Source organism: Cyclopterus lumpus, chromosome 8, assembly GCF_009769545.1.
Source record: "Cyclopterus lumpus isolate fCycLum1 chromosome 8, fCycLum1.pri, whole genome shotgun sequence".
NCBI lineage: Eukaryota > Metazoa > Chordata > Actinopteri > Perciformes > Cyclopteridae > Cyclopterus > Cyclopterus lumpus.
Genome location: NC_046973.1, coordinates 1,048,466 through 1,058,465, shown reverse-complemented (window position 1 = coordinate 1,058,465; position 10,000 = coordinate 1,048,466). Strand labels below are relative to the sequence as shown.

Sequence of the window (10,000 nt, the reverse complement as noted above, 5' to 3'; positions counted from 1 at the left end):
ACTGTACAATATATTAAGTGATGTATAACGTTCACAAAAAAGTAACAAATAAAACATTATAAATGCTAAAAAGATAAATACAAATATGTATTTTTTGATGATTACATATTTATATATACATATATACTTTCATTATACTGTAATTTATTATATATACATTACAAAATATAAAGAAGCAAACAAGTGATCGCACCTTGTTGAAAAGGTTCACAGGAGCTGCCACACACCTGCTGTCCTTCAGGTACTCGAACCACCAGAAGGGAAGACAGCTGTAACCTGAAGGACACAGAAACCAGTGAGGAGTCGCCCCCTGGTGGTCACGAGCGAGAATGCAGCTTTAACACATCATAATAATATAAATACTGAATTACTGTACATACATATTGTACATGAATACTGTATATAAATACCGTACATAAATACATTAAATACTGTACATAAATACCTTACATAAATACATAAATACTGTACATAAATACCTTACATAAATACATAAATACTGTACATAAATACCTTACATAAATACATAAATACTGTACATAAATACCTTACATAAATACATAAATACTGTACATAAATACCTCTGGGGGGCGTCAGCTCGATGTTGTTAATCTCACAGAAGCCGGAGGGGAAGATGGAGTGAGAGCTGGAGTGATAACAGAACCAGTCTGAACCGTCAGCCGCCTCCGAACCGTCGATACCGATCATCAGATACCCATCTGCCAGGACCTGAAGACGACAGGTGACAGGTGGTCATCAGGTGACAGGTGGTCATCAGGTGACGGGTGGTCATCAGGTGACAGGTGGTCATCAGGTGACGGGTGACAGGTGGTCATCAGGTGACGGGTGGTCATCAGGTGACAGGTGGTCATCAGGTGACAGGTGGTCATCAGGTGACAGGTGGTCATCAGGTGACGGGTGGTCATCAGGTGACGGGTGGTCATCAGGTGACGGGTGGTCATCAGGTGACAGGCGTTCACTCAGGTGTATATCAAGTGACAGGTGTACATTAGGTAACGGGTGTACATGTTCACGTCGGCCTCCAGATGTTCCTCACCTTCCTCACTGTGGCCACACAGATGGCTGACAGGTTCAGAGGGTCGATGGCTTCCAGCTTCATCCCGTCCTCGAACCAGCAACCGCTCTGATTCACCTCCTTCACCTGTACAGGTACACATCACTCTGATTCACCTCCTTCACCTGTACAGGTACACATCACTCTGATTCACCTCCTTCACCTGTACAGGTACACATCACTCTGATTCACCTCCTTCACCTGTACAGGTAAATATCACTCTGATTCACCTCCTTCACCTGTACAGGTAAATATCACTCTGATTCACCTCCTTCACCTGTACAGGTACACATCACACTGATTCACCTCCTTCACCTTTACAGGTAAATATCACTCTGATTCACCTCCTTCACCTTTACAGGTAAATATCACTCTGATTCACCTCCTTCACCTGTACAGGTACACATCACTCTGATTCACCTCCTTCACCTGTACAGGTAAATATCACTCTGATTCACCTCCTTCACCTGTACAGGTAAATATCACTCTGATTCACCTCCTTCACCTGTACAGGTACACATCACTCTGATTCACCTCCTTCACCTGTACAGGTAAATATCACTCTGATTCACCTCCTTCACCTGTACAGGTAAATATCACTCTGATTCACCTCCTTCACCTGTACAGGTAAATATCACTCTGATTCACCTCCTTCACCTGTACAGGTACACATCACTCTGATTCACCTCCTTCACCTGTACAGGTAAATATCACTCTGATTCACCTCCTTCACCTGTACAGGTAAATATCACTCTGATTCACCTCCTTCACCTGTACAGGTGATGTTGTTGTTCTCACCTTAGCAAACAGCTGCCCAGGAGCGTCTGTCTGAGTGCTCAGCTTCTTCAACACATCTGGAAACACAAACATTCATCTTACAGTAACTATACTTCAAGTACTACAGTAACTATACTTCAAGTACTACAGTAACTATACTTCAAGTACTACAGTAACTACAGTAACTATACTTCAAGTACTACAGTAACTATACTTCAAATACTACAGTAACTACAGTAACTATACTTCAAGTACTACAATAACTATACTTCAAGTACTACAGTAACTACAGTAACTATACTTCAAGTACTACAGTAACTATACTTCAAGTACTACAGTAACTACAGTAACTATACTTCAAGTACTACAGTAACTATACTTCAAATACTACAGTAACTACAGTAACTATACTTCAAGTACTACAATAACTATACTTCAAATACTACAGTAACTACAGTAACTATACTTCAAGTACTACAGTAACTATACTTCAAATACTACAGTAACTACAGTAACTATACTTCAAGTACTACAATAACTATACTTCAAGTACTACAGTAACTACAGTAACTATACTTCAAGTACTACAGTAACTATACTTCAAGTACTACAGTAACTATACTTCAAGTACTACAGTAACTATACTTCAAGTACTACAGTAACTACAGTAACTATACTTCAAGTACTACAATAACTATACTTCAAGTACTACAGTAACTATACTTCAAGTACTACAGTAACTATACTTCAAGTACTACAATAACTATACTTCAAGTACTACAGTAACTATACTTCAAGTACTACAGTAACTACAGTAACTATACTTCAAGTACTACAGTAACTATACTTCAAGTACTACAATAACTATACTTCAAGTACTACAGTAACTATACTTCAAGTACTACAGTAACTACAGTAACTATACTTCAAGTACTACAATAACTATACTTCAAGTACTACAGTAACTACAGTAACTATACTTCAAGTACTACAGTAACTATACTTCAAGTACTACAACAGTAACTATACTTCAAGTACTACAGTAACTATACTTCAAGTACTACAGTAACTATACTTCAAGTACTACAGTAACTATACTTCAAGTACTACAGTAACTACAGTAACTATACTTCAAGTACTACAATAACTATACTTCAAGTACTACAGTAACTATACTTCAAGTACTACAACAGTAACTATACTTCAAGTACTACAGTAACTATACTTCAAGTACTACAGTAACTATACTTCAAGTACTACAGTAACTGTACTCTGTAGAACCCACCGGATCGTTTGAATCGATGCCCGATGGATCGAGACCAGCCGACGCGGTGGATCAACGGGCTGAACATGTGACACCAGAAGTCGTCCGAGCCGTCGTCACATTCCTCATAGACCAGACGGAGGCGCCCGCCAATCACCTGCAGAGACACACACACACACACACACACACATGAATACAACATTGGCCGTTGAAGACGTCACACCTGACCCGGGAGCCTCACCTGTTCCACCAGAGCCACTCGCGTCCGACACAGGTGAGTTTTATCCACCACCTCCACACGCATCTGCTTCTTAAAGGGGACACGCAGGCTCTCCTGCACCTGGAGATAAAGGGAGGAGACGAGAGGACGTTTACCAGACATGTGGGGCGAGGAAGGTTAGGGGGGGGGGGGGGGAGGAAGGGCAGGGGGGGGGGGGAGGAAGGGCAGGGGGGGGGGTCCCAGAGAAGGTCAAGCATGGCGTGACCTTGACCTTGGAGGGGAAGTCTGGCGGCAGCGTTTTGGACCCTGTCAGTCTTTTAACGAGGAAGCTCTTCCAGTTGGTGAAGCGGTGCAGGATGGCTGAGGACACACACACACACACACACACACACACACACACACACACACACACACACACACCCCGTTAGTGACTGTTTGTAATGGTCCTACTCCCCCATCCCTCACACACACACCCCCTCTCTTACTCTGGGGGGGCACCAGGGGCTTCCCTCCGGCAGCACACCAGCCCACCGGGTGGATGTCCGGCACACAGAGGTTCAACCAGAAGTCTCTAGTGGAGTCGCTGTCGAAGCCCTCGTACCGCATTAAGGCCTTAAAACCTACATGGACGACATCATCATCACCTTCATCATCATCACCATCATCACATCATCATCATCATCACCTTCACCATCATCACCTTCACCATCATCACAATCATCATCATCAAAAAACAAAATGATAAAACTAAGAAAAGAGATCACATGACTCCTGTATTAGCTGCTCTGCACTGGCTCCCTGTAAAATCAAGAATCACATTTAAAATTCTTCTCCTCACCTACAAAGCCTTGATTGGTGATGCACCATCATATCTTAAGGAGCTTGTAGTACCATATTGCCCCACTAGAGAGCTGCGCTCACTAAATGCGGGGCTACTTGTGGTTCCTAGAGTCCTAAAAAGTAGAATGGGAGCCAGAGCCTTCAGTTATCAAGCTCCTCTTTTATGGAACCAGCTTCCACTTTCAGTCCAGGAGGCAGACACAGTCACCTCATTCAAGAATAGACTTAAGACTTTCCTCTTTGATAGTGCTTATAGTTAGGGCTGAATCAGGTTTGCCCTGGTCCAGCCCCTTGATATGCTGCTATAGGCTTATAGGCTGCTGGGGGATGTTTTAGGATACACTGAGCACCTATCTCCTCTTCTCTCTCTCCTTATGGATGCATGTACATCTCTCCATTGCACCTTATTAACTCTGCTTCCTCCCCGGAGTCGTTGTGACTTCACGTCTCATAGGGTCCATTGGACCTGGAGGTGTCTGATGCTGGTGAGCCGGCCTCCCATTGGCCCTGCTGATGCCCCGCCCCCCCTCCTCTCTACCTCCTTCTGTTTCATGGATTGGAGTTCCATTCATACATTGTCATATTCATGTAATGTGTTTATGTAACTCTGTAACTCTGTTCATCAGGTCACATGACATCTATTCTTCTGTCCATCCGGGGAGAGGGATCCTCCTCTGTTGCTCTCCTGAAGGTTTCTTCCCTTTTTTCCCTGTCAAAGGTTATTTTTGGGGAGTTTTTCCTGATCCGATGTGAGGTCAAAGGTCAGGGATGTCGTATGTGTACAGATTGTAAAGCCCTCTGAGGGGAGGTTGTGATTTGGGCTATAGAAAATAACTGAATTTAATTATTATCATCATCATATATATATTGTAAACATATTAAACCTATTAAATATATTAAAACATAAGCACATAAAACAAATTAAACATATTAATATATATATAAAAACATATTTAACACATTAAATATATAAAAACACTATTTTAAAACATTAAACACGTTAAATATATCAAAACATATTAAAGACATTCAAACATATTAAAACACATTTAACACATGACATAACCATTAAACGTGTACCGGCCAGTTTGACGATGCCAGCGATCCAGTAGACCTTGATGGGCAAACTGCTGTCAGTGTTGGTGACTTCCACCCGGACGCCTTCACTGACGCCCCCCCACGACGCCCCCATCGGCACCTGATCCATCAGAAACGATCAATAACACACACACACAAAGTAGTGTAATCGTTGTTAATCTGTAGTGTATAATAAACTAAATATATATGTGTGTGTTGAACTCACATGTTTGAAGCAGCTGACCGGAGCTCCCGTTACATCTCCGTCTCCAAGATAACGACCCCAGTCAAACATGTCCACAGTTACTGCGCACAGACATAAAACACACAAGCGGTCTTTAAAGCCCAATCATCCATATATATATATATATATACACACACACACATACACACTTAAAAATCATCAGTTTGTGAGGACTCACTGCTCCTCTTCACTCCGCTCTGATTGGCTGGATGCAGAGCGAACGCAGCCAGTTTGGTCATCAGAGGCTGTTTCTGCAGAACCTTGGCTTTCTTAGTGGGAGGCTTCCCCTTTAAGAGAGAGAGAGAGAGAGAGAGAGAGAGAGAGAGAGAGAGAGAGAGAGAGCCGTTAGGCTTTCCCCTTTAAGAGAGCCACAAGTTAGGCTTCCCTTTTAAGAGGGAGATGCACATTAGGCTTCCCCTTTAAGAGAGTGTGAAACATTTAGGGGGATTAATTGGTAAAAATGGAATATAATTGTCAAAGCTATGTTCTCATTTGTGTATAATTACCTGAAACAGACATTTAGTTATATCTCCATAGTGAGGTGAAGATGGGCTCTTAAACGTCCCCTGAGCTAAATTATAAAACGGCATCATGTACCGTGCCTTTAAGAGGCAGCTCAGGAGTTTACGGTCTCCTACCTGCAGCCGGGCGAGGATGCTGGCCTTCTTGGAGTTGGACGAGAAGCTTCTGGAGCACGAGACGCTGCAGAAGCGTTTGGTCTTACTGTAGAAAGCATCTCTGACGCCCACCATGCCGCACATCTCACAGGTCGCTGACACACACACACACACACACACACACACACACACACACACACACACACACACACACACACACACACACACACACACACACACACACACACACACACACACACACACACACACACACACACACACACACACACACACACACACACACACACACACACACACACACACACACACACACACACACACACACACACACACTAATCAAACACGTTGTATTCAGATGACGTTTCTTCGTGAGGTTTTAAACTTGCTTCGATTGGTTTGTGACGTTTTGAAGCCTCCAGTTTGGCAATTTCACCGTCGCCATCTTGGTTTTTTGCAACCAGCGAACAGGAAGTGACCACATATAAACGGAGGAGGAGCGACGTCGAGACGCCGTATACGTCTCAGGTGTCGACCTGTCAATCACCTTGTAGCCCCGCCCCTAAAGCATCCCCAGACTGACCCATGCCGCTCTTCCCGTCGGGGTAGGTGTACACCTGCCCGTTGGTCTTGATAAGGGTCAGCGAGGACCCCAGCTCCTCCTCCTCCTCCTCCTCCTCGCTGTCCTCGGGGCTGGAGGCTCCGCCCCCCCCGCTGGACTCGGTGCTGCAGCTGCTCCGGTCCTCCTCCGGACCGTCCAGCAGCCCGAAGGAGTCGCGGCGCTTCCTGGACAGACGCTCCACCTGACGGCGGAGGAGGCGGAGTCAGAGGGAATACTTAGTATTACAAGCCCTGCTAGAGAACCGTTTTTACTGCACGATATTCAGAGCTTATGAAATATTGTGATTTATAATAAAAATACATGACGCATCATGAGGTGACTTTTGATACTTATAATGCTGTTTTTATTCAAGATAGACAGAGAGACAGGCAGAGAGACAGACAGGCAGAGACAGATAGACAGGCAGACAGGCAGAGAGACAGACAGACAGGCAGAGAGACAGACAGACAGGCAGACATAGAGACAGACAGACAAGACAGGCAGAGAGACAGACAAGACAGGCAGAGAGACAGACAGGCAGACAGACAGACAGGCAGACATAGAGACAGACAGACAGGCAGACATAGAGACAGGCAGAGAGACAGACAGACAGACATAGAGAGACAGACAGACAGACAGGCAGACAGACAGGCAGACATAGAGAGACAGACAGACAGACATAGAGAGACAGACAGACAGACAGGCAGACAGAGAGACAGACATAGAGACAGACAGACAAGACAGGCAGAGAGACAGACAGACAGGCAGAGAGACAGACAGGCAGACAGACAGACAGGCAGAGAGACAGACAGACAGGCAGACAGACATAGAGACAGACAGACAGGCAGACAGACAGACAGACATAGAGACAGGCAGACAGACAGACAGGCAGACAGACATAGAGACAGACAGACATAGAGATAGACAGGCAGACAGACAGACATAGAGACAGGCAGACAGACATAGAGACAGACAGGCAGACAGACAGACAGACATAGAGACAGACAGGCAGACAGACAGACAGACATAGAGACAGGCAGACAGACAGACAGGCAGACAGACAGACAGACAGACATAGAGACAGACAGGCAGACAGACAGACAGACATAGAGACAGGCAGACAGGCAGACAGACATAGAGACAGACAGGCAGACAGACAGACAGACATAGAGACAGACAGGCAGACAGACAGACAGACATAGAGACAGGCAGACAGACAGACATAGAGACAGACAGGCAGACAGACAGACAGACATAGAGACAGACAGACAGACAGACAGGCAGACAGACAGACAGACAGACAGACAGACAGGCAGACAGACAGACCTCCACATGTCTGTCACCTGTCCGGTGTTTGGTCGGAGCTCGTTGAAGCAGAGGCTGTTAAAGTCGGCTAAAGTCGTCCTTTAATTCGGACATTTAATGCAGCACCAGACACGTGTGCTGCATTAACAGACGCGTCCCGTCCGAGTTAAAGGGCTGGTCAGTGAGCTGTGCCTTGGCCGACAAGAAAGGAAAGCTAGTCTTGAGGGATTCTTCACTGGAAGGAGAACCTCAACGTTTCAACACACATACTGTGCGCCGACATGTAAAATGAGGTTTTAATGAGGTATGTGCTGGTTATGAACGAGGTCTCCCCACAACAACTCACCGGGTCTCTGGGGGTCTCCATGGGTCCGGGCCGCGGGGGGTCGCGCTCACTGAAACACCAAAACCCGCAGAGTCTTTAAAACCCAGCCGCCGACATAGCGACGCAAATACCATGCTTCTAATGCGCATGCGCCGGGACCGCGGCTGCTCATCTCTCATTGGCTGTTGTCTCAGCTTCGTGGGTGGAATTCAGATTAGATGTGTTGTGCTCACCAGCGCCCCTGCTGTCCAGAATGCGCTACTACAACATGATAATACCTATAATTAATACAAGTACATCGAAAAATGTAAATATAAATAAAGACCAAAATAAAAAATAATAGCCACAGAGCAGCCGCGGATGTGTGTTTCGGCCAGCAGTGAAGTTCTGCCGGCCGAGGGTTTTAATTTAATAAGCAGCCAGCAGGAGGTGTCCACTGCAGGAAGTATAACAATATTCCTACAAAAAATGACAAATAAGAAAGGTGTAAAGGTTGAGCAGTTTTTCACCTCAGTCAGACTGTGAGCCAGAGAGAGGAGTCTGTTCTCACTGAGCAGGAGTGTCTTAAATTAAAGAAACTTGTGCTTAAAGTGAAAAGATTCACTGGTTTTTATTCTGGTTTTAAATCTCTTACTAATGGATTCTTTTAGAGCGGGGAGTTTGAATGTGAATGCAGCCAGAGATGTAAAGAAGAGAACATCTATTTATGAATTTAACAAAGTTAGTTAAAGCATGGTTCGACCTTTTTACTGTTGTTTTTATCAATGTGTATGCTCCAGAGAGGAAGCTGTTTTTACAGAAAGTTAATGATGTTTTAAATGGCTGTGCCTCGGAGGATTTTATATTCTTGGGGGGGATTCTAACTGTACGGAAATGAACTACAAGACCGTAACCACACAGAGCCACATCCAGCTTCACAGCAGGTTCTGAGGAGGCTGGTCCATTCTCATGGCCTGGTGGATGTGTGGAGAAGGATGCATGCCGACTGCCGACAGTACACATGGTCCCACTTTAGGGAGGGGAGGATCTCCTCAGCCAGGTTAGACCGTATTTATGTTTTTAAGCACCATTTTAATATTTTTAAAATGTACAGTATTGTTCCTGCTGGAGGGGTCTGGGGGTGGGCTGAGAGGAACACCTTGGAGGGGTCTGGGGTGGGCTGAGAGAAACACCTGGGAGGGGTCTGGGGGTGGGCTGAGAGGAACACCTGGGAGGGGTCTGGGGGCGGGCTGAGAGAAACACCTGGGAGGGGTCTGGAGGTGGGCTGAGAGGAACACCTGGGAGGGGTCTGGGGTGGGCTGAGAGAAACACCTGGGAGGGGTCTGGAGGTGGGCTGAGAGGAACACCTGGGAGGGGTCTGGGGTGGGCTGAGAGAAACACCTGGGAGGGGTCTGGAGGTGGGCTGAGAGGAACACCTGGGAGGGGTCTGGAGGCGGGCTGAGAGAAACACCTGGGAGGGGTCTGGAGGCGGGCTGAGAGAAACACCTGGGAGGGGTCTGGAGGCGGGCTGAGAGAAACACCTGGGAGGGGTCTGGAGGTGGGCTGAGAGGAACACCTGGGACATGGCTTAACAGAGCAAACCGGTGAATAACAGACTCATGAGGAGATTGGGGGAACTGAAGTTAACACACAATGGG

The 10,000-nt window shown here is 45.8% G+C and overlaps 1 protein-coding gene across 2 annotated transcripts in view; it reads right to left on the bottom strand.

Moving 5' to 3' along the window:
* The window catches only part of LOC117734649 (MBT domain-containing protein 1-like), a 10,826-nt gene extending 2,328 nt beyond the window's left edge, over positions 1-8,498 (bottom strand). For both annotated transcript variants that reach the window (XM_034538874.1, XM_034538875.1), the window contains exons 1-14: positions 8,385-8,498; positions 6,716-6,935; positions 6,136-6,269; positions 5,676-5,784; positions 5,480-5,559; positions 5,257-5,374; positions 3,822-3,956; positions 3,608-3,696; positions 3,358-3,456; positions 3,138-3,273; positions 1,874-1,929; positions 1,058-1,162; positions 582-729; positions 194-276 (exon numbers count right to left, since the gene is read on the bottom strand). In XM_034538874.1, coding sequence (XP_034394765.1) covers positions 194-276; positions 582-729; positions 1,058-1,162; positions 1,874-1,929; positions 3,138-3,273; positions 3,358-3,456; positions 3,608-3,696; positions 3,822-3,956; positions 5,257-5,374; positions 5,480-5,559; positions 5,676-5,784; positions 6,136-6,269; positions 6,716-6,935; positions 8,385-8,405 — 1,533 coding nt within the window. In that variant the 5' untranslated portion in view covers positions 8,406-8,498. The remainder of the gene's footprint in view (positions 1-193; positions 277-581; positions 730-1,057; positions 1,163-1,873; positions 1,930-3,137; positions 3,274-3,357; positions 3,457-3,607; positions 3,697-3,821; positions 3,957-5,256; positions 5,375-5,479; positions 5,560-5,675; positions 5,785-6,135; positions 6,270-6,715; positions 6,936-8,384) is intronic.
* Positions 8,499-10,000: the final 1,502 nt, after the last annotated feature.